At 36.5% G+C, this 19,720-nt stretch overlaps 1 protein-coding gene across 1 annotated transcript in view; it reads left to right on the top strand.

Moving 5' to 3' along the window:
- ELAPOR2 (endosome-lysosome associated apoptosis and autophagy regulator family member 2) overlaps positions 1-19,720 on the top strand; it is a 72,116-nt gene that overhangs the window by 29,565 nt on the left and 22,831 nt on the right. The window contains exons 8-15 of the mRNA XM_045564548.1: positions 1,879-2,059; positions 3,599-3,727; positions 10,888-10,978; positions 11,652-11,754; positions 14,700-14,837; positions 16,332-16,595; positions 17,286-17,459; positions 19,483-19,672. Coding sequence (XP_045420504.1) covers positions 1,879-2,059; positions 3,599-3,727; positions 10,888-10,978; positions 11,652-11,754; positions 14,700-14,837; positions 16,332-16,595; positions 17,286-17,459; positions 19,483-19,672 — 1,270 coding nt within the window. The remainder of the gene's footprint in view (positions 1-1,878; positions 2,060-3,598; positions 3,728-10,887; positions 10,979-11,651; positions 11,755-14,699; positions 14,838-16,331; positions 16,596-17,285; positions 17,460-19,482; positions 19,673-19,720) is intronic.

Below are 19,720 nucleotides of genomic sequence, written 5' to 3'. Positions count from 1 at the left end.
TTGAGTGGCCTAAAGGGCTTACTATACATAATTTTCTATTAACCAGAACTAGCTCTAGAGAACTGCCTTTAATTTTGGTTCTCAAGCTTCCATAGAAGATTTCCTGTTGCAGAAGTTGTTTTAAAGGACAAAGACTACTTTCAGCAGAAATGTCTACTGAAAGGAACTTTTAGTGTCTTTTTAAAATGTTGTATTTAGTTATGAGATAGTTGATTTATTTTACTCTTTGCATTTAGAATACCTTTTCTTTTTTCCCCACTGAGCCTATCAATTTTGTTTTGGAGTGGCTAACCCATTTGATATTTTTGGTTTCAAAATGAGAATAATTTTATGATAACAACTTTTGGGGTTTAGCTGAGTTACAGCTATTTGCGTATACAGCAGGTCCTTGAATAATGTTTTGTTTAGTGTTGTTTGGTTGTAACGTTGATGAGAAAAAAATCCATCCCTGACTGGGGCCGCTGTGTATGAGGAGTGTGTTCTCCCCACGTCTATGTGGGTTTTCTCTGGGTACTCTGGTTTCTTCCCACATCCCAGACATGTGCATGTTAGGTTACTCGGTGTGTCTACATTGTTCCAGTCTGAGCGAGTGCGGGTGGGTGTTAGTGCACCCTGGGATGGAGTGGCATCCTATCCAGGTAGGTTCCTGCCTTGAGCCCTGAGCTGCTGAGATAAGCCCTGGACAACCACCACCCTGAAGTGGAATAAGCAGGCTACAAAATGAGTGAATACAAATGATTGTAAAATAAAACTTTGTAAAGTCTATAATAATGATACAAATGCATGGCAATAAATCTTGCTATATCAAAGCTCCCAGCAAGCCCACCAGATTTATTCTTGTTTGCTTTTGAACTGCACGGTGGTAGGAGGAGCTCCTGACAATTTTCATTTTGCAAACATTTATTCCTTGATTTAACCCACCACCACTACAATCACCATCACTTGCTGATTCACCAAAAATTGGGTAAATAATTATGTTACTTGTTTTTATTAACCTTTATTAAATGTATGTATAACTTAGATTTATTTCAGGATTTAATATATGAAGTGTTTAGGGTCTTTATTTAGATGTTTGGTGATATTTCTGTGGCCAGAAATATGCCATAGGAATTTAATTCTTGTTTATATCAATTAGCTTATGGTAAAATTGGCCTTATTTTATGTCATTTCACTTAAAGTTGCAGTTTCCAAGAACCTATCTATGACATTAAGTGAGGACTTAAACTGTATTTTGTTTTGTGTGGGGGTGAATACGTGTGTGAGAGACTGTAAGAATAGGGTTTAAAAGACTACTCCCCTTAGGGCAGAGCCTGTCTTGATCCTGATGTTCAGAGCACATGGAACATGGTCTGGAAAATATTTTAGCCACAGCTCTTACAGTCAAATATCAGGTTATTTAAAAAGACTCAGGAAGCAACTACCAATATTTATGAACTAACAGGATTAAAGTGTAAAGCTTGATCTATTCTTTTTGAAAAATAACCTTTTTCTTCTGCGATCACTATGTGCAAAGCATCCGGAGGTCTCAAAATGGAAAAGAGTTGCTGCATAGAAACTTAGGTTAGTTATAGAATAAAGGCAGTTGAGTGGCTAGGAGAGTAAGGGCGATAATCATATTACCTATATTTTAAAGAGGGATTTTATGATGGGGAACATGCTATGTATGAGGTAAGGCCACCTGTAGTATAGCGTACAAACATTTGGAAGTAATGGTCATTTCCCCACCAAAGTTTTCTCTTTTTCTTCCATTTTGTCACTAATGTTTTAGATTCTCATCAGCTGGCCTTTCTATTCTGTCACTATTTGCACTTTTCCTAGGATGTTAGTTTAACATTTTTGTTATAGGTGTGTTATATCACTTTCTCACTTTTTTTGCAGACTCAGATAATGTACAAATGGATAGAGCCCAAAATCTGCCGGGAGGATGTCACAGATGCTATTAGATTGCCCCCTTCTGGAGAGAAGAAGGATTGTCCACCTTGCAACCCTGGATTTTATAACAATGGGTCATCTTCTTGCCATCCCTGCCCTTCTGGAACATTTTCAGATGGAACAAAAGGTAGGATGTCAGTTGGCTCAATAATTGGACCTTTAGCAAACTGACCTTGTTGGAATACTGTGACCTTGTTACAGATTGTTTTTATGGAAGGATTTTTCCATGAAAAGAATGTTAAAACACTTTCTTATCATTGAGACTGAGGAAGAGTTAGGAAATATGATAATGGAATTGTGAGGTCACAATGGCTTATTTAAAATACGAGGATACTGTTTTAATGGCATCTTGTGTAACTTTCTCTTAGTGGGATGACTGTTTGCCTGTGGATGTTGGTAAGAAAATTTCACCTTATATGTAAGTGATTAAGGATAAGTGCCCCTTCTCTGGTATGTGTGTGTGCATATATATTCATGCAAGCAAAAAATGTCATTTCCTCTAATTTACCTTTGGAATAATGAATTGCATTTTATGCTATAATAATAGCATATATTGCTTATTTTGATCATATGACAATTAAAATAGTCCCTAAGATTGTTTAAAAGTGTACTGTTGGAAAAATTTTAATACTTACCAAATAATAATATAAAAAGTGGTTACAGAATTTGTTTTAATCTTAGACAAATATTACAGCACATTTTAGTTGCAGGTATCTGGCTTGAATACAAGTTGTGCCATTTCCTAATATCCTCTGAGAGATTGCATAAAAAGGACTCTGAAGTCAAATTGACTCAGTTTGAATCTATGTCCTGCACACTACCAATAGTGTGATTTACCCAAGTTGTTTAAACCTTTTGAACCTCAATTTTATGGTCTGTAAGATTTGGATAATATCTAGCTCATCATCATTGAGAAGGTTGTATAAAAATGTCTTCTGTAGTGCTTTGGCGGCAAGGAGTGTTTGCTAAATGAATGTTTTCTTTCTTTACTCCTTTTCTTGCTGACGTGATGATGCAAAGTGTCTTTAAAAATAATTGGAAAAGATCCTACTATTTCAATGTCACAGATGTTAATTTAAATCAGGTTTATCTATAAAACTAACTCTTCCCCAGCCCCTCAACTCTCAGCACCATTTCTCAACATAGTGAATATTTTGAATTTCAAGTAATCAGTCCATAATTAAATGGTATTAATATTCTGTTAAGTTTAGTAACCAAAAGGAAGGGTGAAATCTTTTCTTATTCATAAAGTAGAGCGAACTGATTCTAAGGTCACATGTAGGAGAACTAGAATTTGTTTCAGAATTATTCTTCTTATGGAGGGTAATTCAGTATTAGCAATTACTCCCAGAAATGAAGGAACGAATTATTTTAAAAGGTTTTTTGTCTATCCTTTTTCATGTTGGTATGGTGTGTGTGTGTGTGTGTGTGTGTGTGTGTGTGTGTATATATACACCATATTATAATTAATATGTATATAATTCAGAATATTTTTCCAGATGTCTTTTGGAACAGTTATTATTTCCTAAGGGAATTTGTGGTCCAATATCCTTCCTTCCCACTTCTCTCTCTGCTAATTATAGTTTAGTAGTGCTTAGAACAGAGAGAGAGGATGTTGTCCAGATGCAGTTTAATTTTAATTGTTTACCCCACTTTTCCCTTGAAGAATGCAGACCGTGTCCAGCAGGAACGGAGCCTGCACTTGGCTTTGAATATAAATGGTGGAATGTCCTTCCTGGCAACATGAAAACTTCCTGCTTCAATGTTGGGAATTCCAAGTGTGATGGAATGAATGGTAAGTTCAGAATCAGCCTACTTGGTGTATTTTGGCAGCAGAGACATGATTCATTATCGGATTCAGCTATCTAAAACATACCAAACATTGGTATGAGGAACTTCAGTCTTACCATTTGGCTACTTTCTACTTACCCACTTTCTAGTGCTCACATAAAAATAGTAAATGTGGTGTCACAGCCAGATGACTTTCCTATCCAAATATAACCATTAATTTTGTATTTTCTGGAATCAGTTTTGAGGTAGATATTGAGGATCACCAATTTATGACTATAAATACTAGGGTAGATTTACCAAAGGGGATAATGAAATCTATGTTGTTTACCATTTTAAAGAGTACTGTGACAGCATTTCTGTCTTGATTGATTGAGTCTGGCTCAGCATTGTGCAATACTGAGGGGTTAAGTGATCTCAAATTCCCCTTGCTTATGGAATTTATGATCGTGTTTACAAAATGTATATGATTCTTACTTATTGAAAAGTTGAAAATGTTACTTAGGGTTACATTACTACGCTTACTATAAAGTTCTATAGGAAAGTTGCTGAATTTTATTTGTTCTTCCACTTTAGGTGCCTAGAGAACCTAGCACTTAGTTTTTCTGCAATATTTGTTAGTTGAATGAATGACAGTATCTATGTATGTATTTTTAAGCTTGATGCTGGGGGTAGGTATTATAAATACCAGGGCTTTACACTAAAATGCATCCTTTATTTTTATCAGCTCATGAGCATTTTTGTATTAGCTCACTTTCCTCCATATTATGTTTAGTTATTATAAACACACAAATACAGGCTTTTTAACACATATGTTTTAAGTCAATGCCTATCCAAAATAAACAGGCTTGAGATATAGGAAGTGAGGTGTACACATGAATGTAAGGTTTCTTTGAAGTAGCCGGCGCCAGAGAAAGAAAGACAAGCAGAGTAGAAAGGGATAAGTAAAGAGGCTTTAGTGGGTCGCTCCCGGGTGGGGGTAACGAGTCCCTAAGAGAGAGGGACCCGGGCGAGCCTCAGGGGACCCACGGAGTGGTACCAGACGAAGTCTGAGTGGGTTTATATAGGTTCTTAGGACTGGGGGATGGGAGTTTCTTCGGCCAGGAGATGTCGGTGCTAGGAGTGAGGAATTTCTTTGTTTCAGCTTTGGGGCGGGTATTGAGGGATAGAAGGGACTTCTTTTTTCCATTAGGGAGGGGAGGGGTACCTGCCACCAGCCTTACAATGAGTACAGAGATTGACAAATAATGGGTCTTTGAATAATGTTAAAAAGTGAGTGAAAAAGGGGAAGACAAAGCTTTGATATATATTAAACACAAAATATTCCTCTTTAGTGACAAATAATCCCACTATTGAAAATTTCTCCTAAGGGAGAAGAAGAAAAAATACAATTGTTATTACCTGACCATTATGGCTTATGTTTCTAAAATGTCCTATCATTGAGTTCTTAGTTGAGACAGTTAAGACCTATTGGAAAAATAAGATTGGGAAAGCCAGGGTATTGAATGACTCCATGCATCCTAACACGTGTGTGTGTGTGTTCACTTACTAGTAAAGATTATCTGAAACTTGTATTTGATTTTATAGAGGACTTAGTCTAACTGATATGACAATACTTGATTTATTCTAATCTAATACTAATTTAATCTAATACTTGATTTATTACTAATTTACTTAGAGGGTATATTTTAAATTTTTGCTAATTTTCAGAAATGTTCAACTATTCATTGGAAAAGTATAAATTTCTGCAGTATTAGTGTATGATATTGAAATAGGAAACAGTAATGTGAAAAATACAAACATAAAAGGTGCTGTATATTTTGTGACTGGGCGGTACAGCAGCCAACCTTGTAAGGAGCAGCCCACCTTGTGAGCAGCCCTCCTGAGAACGAAGATCCGAAGATCCGATGGAGAGGCAGGGGCTGCCTGTTGCACGAGATAGTCACCCACCCAGTCGTGCAGTTAGAGCAGATGTGCTTTGAGATACAGGTACTCTCAGTCTGAAATTTTTGCAGTTGCAGAACAGGGATGTAGAAGTAACTCTTCGTGTACTGGAATTTTGCCTAAGCGGAATTCAAAGTTGGAGACAAGTTACTGTTTATTCACAAGGATGCTCACTAGGCATTTTCTATAACAACAGAAATTGACATAATCTAAATATCCAGCAATAGGATACTGTTTATGAAAGTTATGCTATATAAATAGGATGAAATGTTATGCAACCATTATAAGCAAGCTATATGAAAAACAATTTGGTGCAGTATGTTTCAGGAACTTAGAATGTTCCCTTTTCCAACCCAATAATTCTACTTCTGGGAATTTACACCAAGGAAACAATGTGATGTAAAGAAAGAAATTATGCACAAAAATGTTAATTTTAGTGTTATTTATAAGAGCAAAAAATAATAGGAGAAAACAAACTAAATTTTCAACAGTGGGGGTATGGTTAAATAAAATGATGATATAAGCAACGTATTGTTAAGACATTAAAATTAAATGTACAAAAGATTTTTAGAGGGGGAATATTTTTGATATGATGATGATTAGAAAATCAGAAGAGAATGCTAAATTGAAAAGATCAGAAAATAGAATGGTAAAGCCTAAGGTCTATTAAAAAAAAAGTATATACTAGAAAACGACTAAAAAGAAATACACCAAAATGTGAAGAAGCTATCTTTTGGGGGTGGGAAGTTTCTGGGAAGTATGAATTACTTTTATTTTCATTTATTGTAGTTTACTATATTTAATAAACATTCTATCTAGACACATATTGCTTTCAAAATCAAAATAATAGCATAAAATATTGGTTTAAAAACATATTCATTTGACCCAGTAACTTTTATTGGTATTCTTTTCTAGAGAAATACTGAAATACAGAAAAACTTTACCTAAAATATATTAATTATAGTGACATTTATATGAGTTAAGTGTAAAAACAATCCAAATAGTTAAAATATATGTATGGTCAACAGGAGGTGAGTCCTCCTGTAGTGAGTGATTTGGTAAATTATAGAGATGAGTTATATCTACCTAAATGATAAAATATTAATTCAGTCATTAACACATCAATGAAGTATTTGTAAATGAAAAGTGCTTGTATAATAATGTTAATTTATAAAACCATGATACAAAATGTTATTTATAAGAGCTCAGTGATATAACAACACCTATGTATCAAAAGAGAGTGAAAAGAAACATATAAACATGTTAATGTTATTTTTTCCCAGGTGATGAAGTTATAAGTAATTTTAGGTTTTATCTTTTAACTTTTTTCTATAGCTTTAAAAATTTTATAATAAACATAAATATGATTTTTAAAACAAAATAAATCTTAAAACATAAAGGTATGTATAGAAACATGGAAAATATGGGATTTACTCTTAGGGAAAAAAGACAATATAAAATTGCATACACCCTTGTGAACCTGTGCATATAGACAAAGTTTAGAAGGGAATATATAAAAATTATAATAGTTGTTAGGGTGTTAGGTTAGAAGTGAATGTTTTTGAAATCAATATTTTTGTTGACATTATTCCATATAGTTTTTATGATTGAGAATGGATGAAAATGACAACTAGAGAATAGTAAAAGGCAGTATTTCCTGAGTTTCTACTACTTTTGGTGTGCCCTACTTTCAGATCTCTGCTTTGAAAAATTCTTGAGGTGTGCTGTCCAGTACAGTAGCCATTTAGCCATGTGTGGCCGTTGAGCAATTGAAATGTGGCTAGTCTGAGACGTGCTAAAAGTATGAAATGCACACTAGTATATTCAGGGCTTTAGTACAAAAAAAGTAAAATGTCTTAATTTTTCATATTGATTACATGTCAAAATGGTAACATTCTGGGTATATTGGGTTAAATAAAATGTATTAAAATTAATTTCACCTTCTTTTAATTTTTAAAATGTGGCTCTTAGAACATTTAAACTCACATTTGTGGCTCACTTATTTCTCCTGGGCAGCAATGATCTATATACCGTAAGGCACTTGGATGGATACTAGCCCTCTGGTTTCATTTTGGGGCCATTCTCCTGCATTTATTGTCCAGTTTATTATCCTGTGTGTGTTTTTCCACTTACAGCTCTCCTTTCACATTGGCAATCTGGAGTTCCAAGTCTGGAGTTTCAAAGCACTGGATTCCTTTATTTTCTCTATTTTCTGTACTCCACGTCTCTCCTGCTAAGCGTATTATGGGTGTTTAGTTTCCTAGGGCTGCCACAACATAGAGCCATAAACTGGGTGGCTTAAAACAGCAGAAATATATTCTCTTCCAGTTCTGGAGGCTGGAAGTCCGAAATCAAGTTATTGGCAGGCTACTGTGTTCTCTCTGAAGCCTCTGGGGAAAATCCTTTCTTGCCTTTTCTAGCTTCTGCTGGCCCCAGGCATTCCTTGACTTGTGGGAGCATAACTCCAATCTCTGTCTCTCATCACCATGGCTGTCTGTTCTCTGTGTCTTTGTGTCTTCACATGGGGCCGTCCCTGTGTCTGTGTCCGTATTTCCATCCTCTCAAAAGGACACCAGTCATATTGGATTAAGGCCTGTCCTAATGACCTCATCTTAATTTGATTATATCTGTGAAGTCTCTATTTCCAAATAAGGTCCCATTCACAGGTATTGGGGGTTAGGACTTCAACATATGTTTTCTGGGGGATACATTAAACCCATAATAACAGATGTTCTGTTCAGCTCAGGCTATGGCTGGGATCTCCCCATAAGTGGCTGGCAGGGGAGTTCCCACAAGGGAGTGCCCCAAACTGGCCCAAGATGGGTCCCCTGGTTGGTATTCCAAAGAAAGAAGCACTAACCCCAGGGTGATCAGTCCAAAGCATTTATTAGGGGAACTTACCTAGAGAGGCCCTGCAGTGTATCCTCGCCATGGACAGCAAGACCAGGGATGTTCTACCTAGGCATGCCTGAAACGAGGGAGTCGAGTTATGGAGTTTATATGAGGATTTGAGGAGTTTGGCTCAGGGCTGGGCCTAGTTTCTTTCAGAGTTTTGAACAACCACCAAAACGCCTTTGTCAGTGCCTGGGAATGCCCAAGGCCTCAGCTTGGGTTCAAGCTTGGTGGGGACCACACAGCTGGCCAGGTCACAGGGCGGTCAACACACTCTGCATTTCTTGGTCAGGACAGAGAAAAAAGTGGGGGAAACTGGGGGATCCTGCAACGGGCAATGTTCAAACATGAGAAATGTTTGTTTCCTCTTGCAGGGGTATTAGTCTCTTCCAAACATATCCTCTTTACCATCCATTTACTGCCTTCTTTTCTTTGGCCTTCGCTGCCGTTCCATCCCTCCTTATGGCGTATTTGAACACCAGAAGGTGTTCTTATGGAAACATTTGTAAAGTCCTTCTTTTCTTGGTATAGAATTGCTCCATGTGGGAACATCCCTCTCCCTCTTATGCCCACCACAAGTTTGCGATTTCTCTAACCTAAATGCCTCTCATAGTGCCTACCCTGCAGTCAAGAGCCTTTTGTTCCACTGGGTAAAGAAAGTTTTATGGCTATTCAGCTCTTAGAATTAGGAGTTAATACCTGCTTATCTCTCCTTTTAACCACAGGAATCTTTAAATGGTTAAACAATTGGCATTTCTCTCCTAAGTAAGTGGAGGAAACTGGGAGGGACCCTGAAATGGGCAGTATTCAAACATGAGAAATGTTTGTATGTATTGTTTTTAAGATTAGCCCGATTGATATGTATTCAGCGTATCACCTTTCTATAAATTGTTGATTGTAATATTTCAAAAATTGTCAAATCAATCTAGCAGTGATATTAATTCCTTTTTCAGTTTCTCTTTCTCTCTTACACCTCTTAAAGTAGCCGATATTGATATTTTCTTTTGGATATGGAAGTGCCAATGGTAATTAACCTAGCTTGATGCTATGTTGGGGATGCTTTTCCTTTCCTCATTTTACTGTGGTCATTTCAGTTTAAGGAATGTTGATTGTTCCTGTGCGGAGGACAGACCTCATATAACCTTCTATGCACAGCTCTATACTGTTGACAGCTGTTAGCATGTGTCTGTCTCTTGTATTTTACTGATGTGAGTGAATCCAAGCTTGTATCACTTGCTACATGACAGCCAAAAGTTGGGAGATAAGGTGTTGGGGCAGGGAAAGTGAGTTTTATTCCGGAAGCTAGCAAACGGAGAAGATGGCAGACTAATGTCCTAAAGAACCATCTTAAGTTAGTAGGAACTTTAAGCTCCTTATATTAAGAGAAGTGGGGAAAGGAGGAGGGTTGCAAGGTGACTGATGACCATCAGCAGGGGTCCAAGGAGGTAATGTAACTTCTTTGTTCTTGGTCAGTTAACTTTGGATGACAAAGGTCAGGTCACAGTGTTCCTATAAATCTTTAACACAGCATTGTTACTTATGTGCATACTTTCTTTATCTCCCCAGTAGTTAATTTTGGGAAAGGGACAGTTACCTTCCTTCTTCTAGAGTTGAACTACAAACTAAATTCTTCCTATAATTAGCTGGACTACATGCAGAGCTAAGCAGAAGCTTTTAACCTACAGGATATTACCACAGGGGGTTAGTAGCAAAATTGAGCTAGTCATGCCAAGCTTACCTTCCATTGTTACACTGATTCCTCAGTGAGGGTGGACCCAGTCTTGTTTTTCTATGTTAGTACACATTATAGTTCTTGGCACTCAATAAATGCTAGTTGCATAAATAAATAAATGAATTAATGTAAAACAAGGGTTAAGTTAGGGAACAACAATACAGCAAACTGTAAGAAAGAACTCCACACTCCAAATCTTCTTTGTTAAGTAATGTGAAGTTTCTCCTTCTCATTGGTTGCCCCAAGACTCACATTTTCTATCTCAATATATTAGAATGGATAAAGACCATCTGTTTTAGTTAAAAATCATACTTCATTGAGAAAACTGTTTTAATTCTCCCATTAAATAACTTTTATGCAAAATAATGCATTACTTGGTTCCTCCTGGGGGATCATTTGGAACATCTTCATTGGTGTCTAAAAGTCTACCTCTGTATGAAATTTGTAACTGCAAATTAAAAATAGGAAATTCTCTTGGAGTATTTCTAACTTTGAACATAAACACTAAGGCTTCTTTTTATTTTTATCTTATTAAAAAAGATGGTTGAAAAATCATTAATGGAATTTGTATTAATAAAAATAACTTTTATCATTTCCAGGTTGGGAGGTGGCTGGAGATCATATCCAGAGTGGGGCTGGAGGTTCTGATAATGATTACCTGATCTTAAACTTGCATATCCCAGGATTTAAGTAAGGAAAACCAGTTCTGATTCTTTTCTGTAAGAATCCCCACATCTGTTTCCCCATAGAAATAAATGAAGTAGTGTTGCTTATAAAATTATTAATATTTAAAAAATACTTAGTAAATAACAAGCTGCCACAGGGTAATGCATTATATTTAAGACTATCCGTAGAATGAGTGATTGAGAAGCTACAGATGTTAGTTGTATATTACTTAGATAAAGCTGAATGTTTTAACAATAGTGTATCCAAATGCTATCATAGCCATGATTCTTGGATGCTTAATAAAGAGATTTTAGTCCAAGTTGTTTGTAGGAATATCTTTTGTCTTATTTGTTTTTTTCTCGGTTCTCTCTGTAAAGTAGGATGTTACAAATTTCCTAATCTCATTTTGAAATTTCCCAGTAGGAGTCTTTTTTTTTTTTTTTAAAAAAAAGGATGGATTGATAGCATTAACAGCAGGAGATTCAGGCCTATTTACCTCAGTTGTGTAGATGCCATATTAGAACCGAGGGTGTGGACATGCAAGATTGAGTGAGGGAGAAGTTGTGCATGGGGCCAGAAGTAGATCAGGAGAAAAGAAGAACATGGATTTTAGCTTAATAAAGAAAAGTGGCTTAATTTTATTCTAAATTGTATTTCGAACATACTATAAATATTGCTATTTTAATCTGTCAAATAGACCACCTACATCTATGACTGGAGCTATGGGTTCTGAACTGGGAAGAATAACCTTTGTCTTTGAGACCCTGTGTTCAGCGGACTGTGTTCTGTACTTCATGGTGGTAAGTGGATGAGCAGCTTTGGGAGGCAGGTTTCTAAGCCTAGCATTCTCTTATTTGTGCAAGTTGGGATAAGAATCCCATTTTTCTTGCCATTCTTAGGGCCTTCCAAGAACATTAAAAAATATCTAAATTAGTCACGAAGAATTGTGGAATAAAGTCCATGAAGAAAGTCTTGTTTTCTCATGGGGCAGACCCAGTGGGGGTGAGGGCAGTGACCGACAAAGGCCAAGGAAGGTTAATCTGTTAAAAAATTCCTTCATAAAAATATATCACTATCAGAATGGAAATTCTCCCCTAATAACTATTCAGCCACTCCGACCAACAGGAGGGAAAAAAATGTATCAATAAGTGAGGGCAGAAAATAATGGAGGTGTGGAGCATTAGAAGCAAAGGAAACCCTTCCCTGTTAAATCTAATACATTTAGACAATGCACTTTACTATGCACGTGTTGTCATTTTGCCCTTTTCTTTTTTAGATGTCATACAAATCTCAATTCTTGAGAAAAGTAACACCACAAGATTTACTAACACCTCACGTGGGTTTTAGAAGGTTGTTGGCTAAGCTTTTAAAATTACAGTTAAGTCATGACTTCATAGGCCTGCTTTGCTTTTGATTGTGTTTTTTTCCAATGACCCTGTAGTAGCTAGTTAACAGTCCATTTAACAGTTTCCTCTATGATATACAAGATGTATGGAGATTTATACATTTATTCATGATTACGAATAGCTTCAACGAAGGCAGACTATTTGGTTCTGAAAAAAAATATTGACTTCATAGCAGTAGAAAATCATGAATAATCTTTAACATATCCATCTACACCACAAATAACCCATAATCTTCAGTTTTCCCAACTCTGCCTCCTTAATGTTTTTAAATCTGTTCTTCTTCATACTCAGTGCCGTTGATGAAATTCAAATGCCTATTATCTCTCAACTAGACTACTCAGTAGTCTCCTAGCCATTCTTCTCATCTCCACTGTCTCATCTATCCTGCTGTCAAAATTATCTTGAAACAACAGTAGAGGCATCAATAACAAACCCATCCCCTTCCCTTTGGTGTTTTTTATTGCATATAGTAGGGGTTCTTAAAAGTGTGGGCCCTGGACCAGCAGCACCAGTATCCCCTGGGAACTGTCAGAAATGCAAATTTCTGGGTCCCATCTTAGTCTTACTGAATGAATGAGAAACCCTGGGGGCATAGCAGTGTCTATTTTAGCAAGCCTTGAGGGTGACTTTAGTGCACTCTAAAGTCTGAGAACCAACAGCCTAGGAATATACGTCACTTCCCTTAGCATGACATCTCTGTGGCTCTTTATCTTCTTTCCCCAAACTCAGTTATCAAAACTGCTTGTACTACCACTCACCTCTTTTTAGTCACTCTGAATTTCCTAGTGTTAGTGGAACACTCTATGTTTTCATTCCATGTGTGTGGACACTCTAAGCTAGAATGACATCTTTCCTTTTGCTCTCTTGACTGGTGAACTCTCAAGCATACTTCAAGGACAGCTAAAATTTCATGTCTCTGGGAAGTTCGCTCTGCTCTCATTCCTTTAAGTAAAGTTAACCACTCTATCCAGTGTATTCCTAAAACCCTTTGAAAAATCTCTATTTTAATTATGTGAATTTACTTATGTTTTTGTCTCTCTCACTTGACCAGGCACTCCTGATGGTAGTGACCATATTTATTTTGATAAATCAATCCCAGATTGTTTTGCTTTTAGCAAAATTGGCTAATTTTCTTTCCTTTTTGAGTGAGTTGATCTCACAGGATTTTTGGAGATATCAAATTAAATAACATAAAATATCATGTAGTACTTTACAAGTGTAAGGTGGTGTTATTTGCAGTAATGCATTAAATTCCATTTATTATGACCCAAAAAGATGATGTTTAATGAAGCACTGTCTGTATATCATGAGCTCCTTTTTGGAAAAGGCATGTATGATGATTTGGTTGTTTGATAATGTGAGGATCTCTGTAATGCATGACAAACATTTTCTCTTATTCCTATCACGTGAACTCAAGATGTGAGCTTAAGACATGACTCTTTGTAGCATATTTGATTACTTTCTAACATATTTGATTCCTATGGTTATTATCTCAGGAAGAGAAAGAAAGAGACATGTCTTGAGCTCATGCCACCCTGTTGCCAACATTCCAAATAACCAATGGAAGCCCATCCAAATTCTTAAGTGAAGAGTTTCTGCAGGGAAGACTAATTAGAAATTTCAGAGTTTGCCTTGGTTTTCATTTCAAATAAATTAGACGTGTATTACATTATTTGGTTGACTTATAATATTTGCTTTCTAGCCATATTAATGGCAGCATATCAGTTAGAATATCAAAACTTTGTATGATTATTTTAAATCTTGAATTTAGCTGAAGAAATCAGAAATATTATATTAATAAAAATCCTTTTGGAATTCAAGTATAAGCAAGAGAGTATTTCATGAACATAAAGTAATGTTCTGGTCAACCTGAGCTTGGGGAAGCCTGGAAGTTGCAAGTATAATTCTGGGGGATCTTGTCATTCCTCTATAAGAGCTGCCTATCAGAATCTCTGAAGGAAAAAGAAAAAAAGGGAAAGCCTTTCTGTTTTATGAAGATACTAGAAGTTTATTGCAAGAAGCTCTCGGAATTATGTTTTCTCTTCTATTTCCCAAGCTGGAATCACACACATGGAACAATAGCAGCAAGCAAAAAGCATACATTAAACATACTACGATTTGAGAGCTTTCTGGTTATATTAACAATGTGGTTCATACGTTGTAATTACTGAGTGAGTGAGGTGCTTGTGCAGATTTGAAGGAAAGTTTTGAGAATTCAGTGTTTACGTGCTCTGCCAATAGTCACAAACTCTACATGCAAACACATTTGTAATATATACACATGTATATTAATACTGAGTTTGTGCTTTATTTGTATATATTTTTTTCTACTGTTTTAGGATATTAATAGAAAAAGTACCAATGTGGTGGAATCTTGGGGTGGAACCAAAGAAAAACAAGCTTATACCCACATCATCTTCAAGAATGCAACATTTACATTCACATGGGCATTCCAGAGAACTAATCAGGGTCAAGATGTAAGTTCCAAGCATTTTTTTTTTTTCAAACACAATGATTATGCCCCTTTGTGGAGATAAATACAAAGTGATCAGTCAAATCTGGAGGAAAAGACAGCTTTTCATTGGTATAGTATCAATCGTCTGGTTATGGGGTAGATTGGTATAAAAATGGTAAACTTCTTTATTTTTTTGAGAGTAAGAATGTATGAAATGTCATAATAATGTATTTTTGAATTGTTCTGCACGCTAAGTGAATAGAATTGCTTGAAGCTTAAGAGAAAGAAAATCTGATTTTGTAGTTATATAAAAATAACTCGTTTTTAATACTCTTTGAGGCTTTGTGAAGGCTGGTGACTTTCTTCTTCATCTGGATGGTCTGACATTTGTCTAGCAGCCATTAATGGGTGGTGTTTTATTTTTCCATTACAGTAACATTCCCTTTCACAGCCTGGAGAATGTGAATTATTTCCTTTCTTTTACTTTCCCTCCTAGAATAGACTTAATCCTCCCCTAAGCACATGCCATTGTACAGTATGTTTCAATAGTAGCAGGACTGTTACGTTTGTGAATCTCCATAGACATGACTCCCCGAGGTGAGAACAAGGTAAACGCCTGTGCAGAAATGGCCCAAGTGCTGTGGTGGCAGATGCAGAGCATAGTATCTTTTTTCTTCAGACTTTCAGTGGGGAGCCCATTCCTCAGATTTTACTTGACTTCACCTTTTCCTTAGGAGTCTCAGTTTACCGTCGTGTGGGGCATGAAGATACTATGGGATCCTGCCTTTTCCTCAGCTTCAGCTTATCTTTGCCCCGGACAGAGAAGCATTAAGTAGTCTGGGTACCACTGCTCTGTGCTGATGGAGTGATGCCCACTGCTTGATGAAAACCAGACCTTAAACTGATCCAGGGTCATGAGAAGGAAAAATATAGTAAAACCCGTGTTTTTGCTTTCTATTGAATATCCTTTCAGAACAAACCAGAGTATGTAGATCCAGGGAGAGGACTAGAGAGGGAAAGGAAGGCTCAAAGAAGTGGTGTGATCACATCAATGTTACACGGTTAGTGTTGGGTGAGAATCAGAGGCCCTGGTCTTCCAAGATTTTCTAATTCCTATTCCAGGGCTTTTCCACCCTGCCACACTGTCCACACCCTACTGTGTCATTTGATTAAGGCTTATATCTGAATGATGGGAGAAACAGTTGCTCCTCTCTTAAACTATACCAGTTCTTCCAGATACAACGCCTATAAATACACCCGAGTTTATAACAATCATGACATATCTCATGGTAATTGTGGCAAAACTTCTGAAACTCCATTACTGTGGAAATTAGCTTCTAGTGTCAAGATTTAAGTTTTTTTTAGAGGAACCAAATAGGAGTGGTATGAATCTATTATCAATTACAAACTATTAGGCTGGAACACTCTGTTATTTTGATGATATCAACCTAAGTCATAATCTGGTTGTGCAACTAAACTCCAAGGCAGAGGTCATTACTTTCTGCTCTTTTTTTAGAACAGACGGTTCATCAATGACATGGTGAAGATCTATTCTATCACAGCCACGAATGCAGTTGATGGGGTGGCGTCCTCCTGCCGTGCCTGTGCCCTCGGTTCTGAACAGTTGGGCTCATCGTGTGTCCCCTGCCCCCCAGGCCACTACATTGAGAAAGAGACCAACCAGTGCAAGGAATGTCCACCAGACACCTACCTGTCCATACATCAGGTCTATGGCAAGGAGGCTTGTATTCCGTGCGGGCCCGGGAGTAAAAGCACTCAAGTAAGTCAGTCTGCATTTCATTTATCTTCAGGAAAGCACATTTAAATACAGAAATTCAAGAGTTCGCCTTAGTAACTCTCCAGGAACTATGAGGTTTCTATTTATTCTGAAATAAGACTTTTTCATTCCCCTTTCTCTTTTCTTTCCTCTTATATGTATTGAGCACTTAATGTGGGTCATGAAAGTGCTAGTTGCTGGGGACATAAAATATTAAGAAAAGCACTCAAGAATGCTTTCCAAAAATATTAAAACTGATTTCTTGTGTATTGTACAGCAAGTAAACTACCTCTATAGGCTGCCATAGCAGTCACCGGGGAGCAGCTAGTATATCTTGTAACATTTTAATGGCAAAGGTTGATACTATTTTATGGGTGAAGGACAGAACAGTTTTATTGTCTGTTGAAACTGGCATAACAGGAAATTTTTGCTGTTTCTTAAAATACCTGTCTACAACAAACTAATCTGGGGATAAATTTTCTCTGACTTTACAAAATATTCTGAATTTTCTAAACTTTGCCTAGAAAAATCCAGAGTGTAGAAATTCTCTATATTAGTATGGTAAAATATATTATTGCTAAGGTCAAATTACTGAAATAGTTTTTATCCCTAGAACTTTATTTTTGAAAGACATTTTTAGTAGCAGCTGATACATTCTTTTCTGCTATACTGTTTCTTTATCTTTAATCAAAGGACCACTCGATTTGCTATAGCGACTGCTTTTTCTACCATGAAAAGGAAAATCAGAGTTTGCACTATGACTTTAGCAACCTCAGCAGTGTGGGCTCGTTCATGAATGGTCCCAGCTTCACCTCCAAAGGAACCAAATACTTCCATTTCTTCAATATCAGTTTATGTGGGCATGAGGTGAGTTCTGGCTGTCAAGGTGAGGTGGAGCATATTTCATCTCGGATGGAGTCAATAGTTTCTGTGTTGGTGGACTAATAAATTCCCTATGGAAACTTAACAACCAAATATCAGAAACGGAGCTTTGACTGCTAAATCCTCTGTTGCCTCCTAGTATATTGGCAGCTTTCCCTACCAGGAGCAACCTTGTCTGGCTCTCAGTGCCTCAAAGCACTTATGCAGTCAGTTGAATCCCAAAGCTTGGAGCTATCTATGGTGTAAGTGCTTTGAGGATCTCTCGTTTTTGTAAAAGTGGGTCAGGCTTGTCAATCTCACCTGTTATTTAGGGAGGAAGTTATCAGTTGAGAAAGTTACTGTTGCTTATATTGTCAATTTTGTGTTTCATAAAGAAAAAGACTTCCAAAAGGAAGTTTGTTTGAAATAAAAAGGACATATGCAAGGCAGGCACAAATGTCAGTTGATAAGGCAGCCTTAAATAATAAATAATGGGATTTTATTTTCTATGGGAACCTTAATTGATACTGGCAATGGGTAGAGTTATAGGACTTATATGTCCAATTTTCTTATGAACATACGAAGTTGGGTTTGGGAAGAATGTACAAGTATAAACCATTAGCAAAGGTAAAAACAATAATGTGTTTCCTCCATATCTCTTTTCATATTAATGCCTATATCTCCAATTATCTTCATTATGAGATACTATGCTAAACTTCGTGCAAAGGAAATAAAAAGAGATCTAGTGACCACAGGTTTTCAAGCAAAAAGATCTATAAATTTTTCATGGTTTGACATTTATCTGATTTTCCATGGAGTGATCCAACACACCCCTAGATTGGTTAGTCACTCAGTTCACTCAATAAATAAATGTATATTAAATATTTGTTATGTGCCAGACACTGTGTGAAGCGGTAAGATTAATTCCATTATCTATCACACTTCTCAATTTTATTTCCATATTACCACTCTCTCTTCTTGTATTTTCTCTCCTCTTTCCTCCTGTCTTCTTTCTTTTTCTTTCCTTTTTTTCATTTCTGTTATTTCTTTTTTCTTTCCCCAGTAATTTCTCTCTGCTCTTTTCTATCATTTCTTCTTGGCTTCAACAATTTTATCTAAACATAGTAAATGTATATTGCTCCTGTATTGTGGTGAGAAGGGCTGTGGGGAAAGAACAATCAAAAGGTTAGGATTGCTAGATGCATTAAGAAAGAGAAATCTTTATTCTTTTCTTTATGCCCATCTGTGTACACTCTACATTTAAGACCAATACAATGGCTTTCCTATTTTCTTTTTACATTTCTTTGTAGAAATGATAGAATAAGTTATAATTCTTTGTAGTTGGACTGTAGTATATGTAAACATACTATATTTAAACAGTCTTCCAATTTTTATAAATTATACCTTCCAACTAACCTCTGAATGATTAAAAAAGTAAACCCCTGTATTCCCTTTAACTTATTTTGTAATTGAATAGATACACATCATTGAATCTAAGAGCAAACGAATAAAGACACTTGTGGTGACCAACTGTTTAGAATTCAGGTGTTGTCCTAGGATTTTGCTGCAATATGGCTTTTATGTTTTCTTCTTCAGCCTTCGTGTTACCTTTCTGCCACACATAGGCCCATAAAGAAGAAGGAAGACCAAGTCTTTTTCTTTGGCATTAAAATTTTCATCAGCAGTTTGCTGGGCTCTTTGCATGCATTGTTATCCTATGAATTGAATGTTTCATAGATGATTTTTATTTTCTTAAGTTAGATGGCTTTCAACCAGCACAAATGATGCTTGTGGTGGGAGGAACAGTGCAGCCTCAGATTGCTGTATTTGTTATAAGTGCAGTGGCTCTCAATACTGGTTGAACACTGGAATTGCCTTGAGACCTTTTAAGAAATGCTAGTGCCTAGGCCTCTCACCAGATCAATTAAATCAGAATCTCTGTGATGGGGAAAGAGTCACTAGCTAGCTGATATTCAGTTTAGAGACTGACATTCAATAAAACCTCTCCTCTATGACTTTGTTTTCCTAGGGGAAGAAGATGGCTCTTTGCACCAACAATATAACAGACTTTACAGTAAAGGAAATAGTGGCAGGGTCAGATGATTACACAAATTTGGTAGGAGCATTTGTATGCCAGTCAACTATCATTCCTTCTGAAAGTAAGGGTTTCCGAGCAGCCTTATCATCACAATCCATCATACTGGCAGATACATTTTTAGGTAAGCTTCATTTGGTTCGTACATGCATGCATACATTTATTCTAAAAT

This window comes from Lemur catta, chromosome 11 (genome assembly GCF_020740605.2).
Source record: "Lemur catta isolate mLemCat1 chromosome 11, mLemCat1.pri, whole genome shotgun sequence".
Taxonomy (NCBI): Eukaryota; Metazoa; Chordata; class Mammalia; order Primates; family Lemuridae; genus Lemur; species Lemur catta.
Note: the sequence above shows the minus strand (reverse complement) of the source record. Positions and strands in the feature narration are given on the sequence as shown.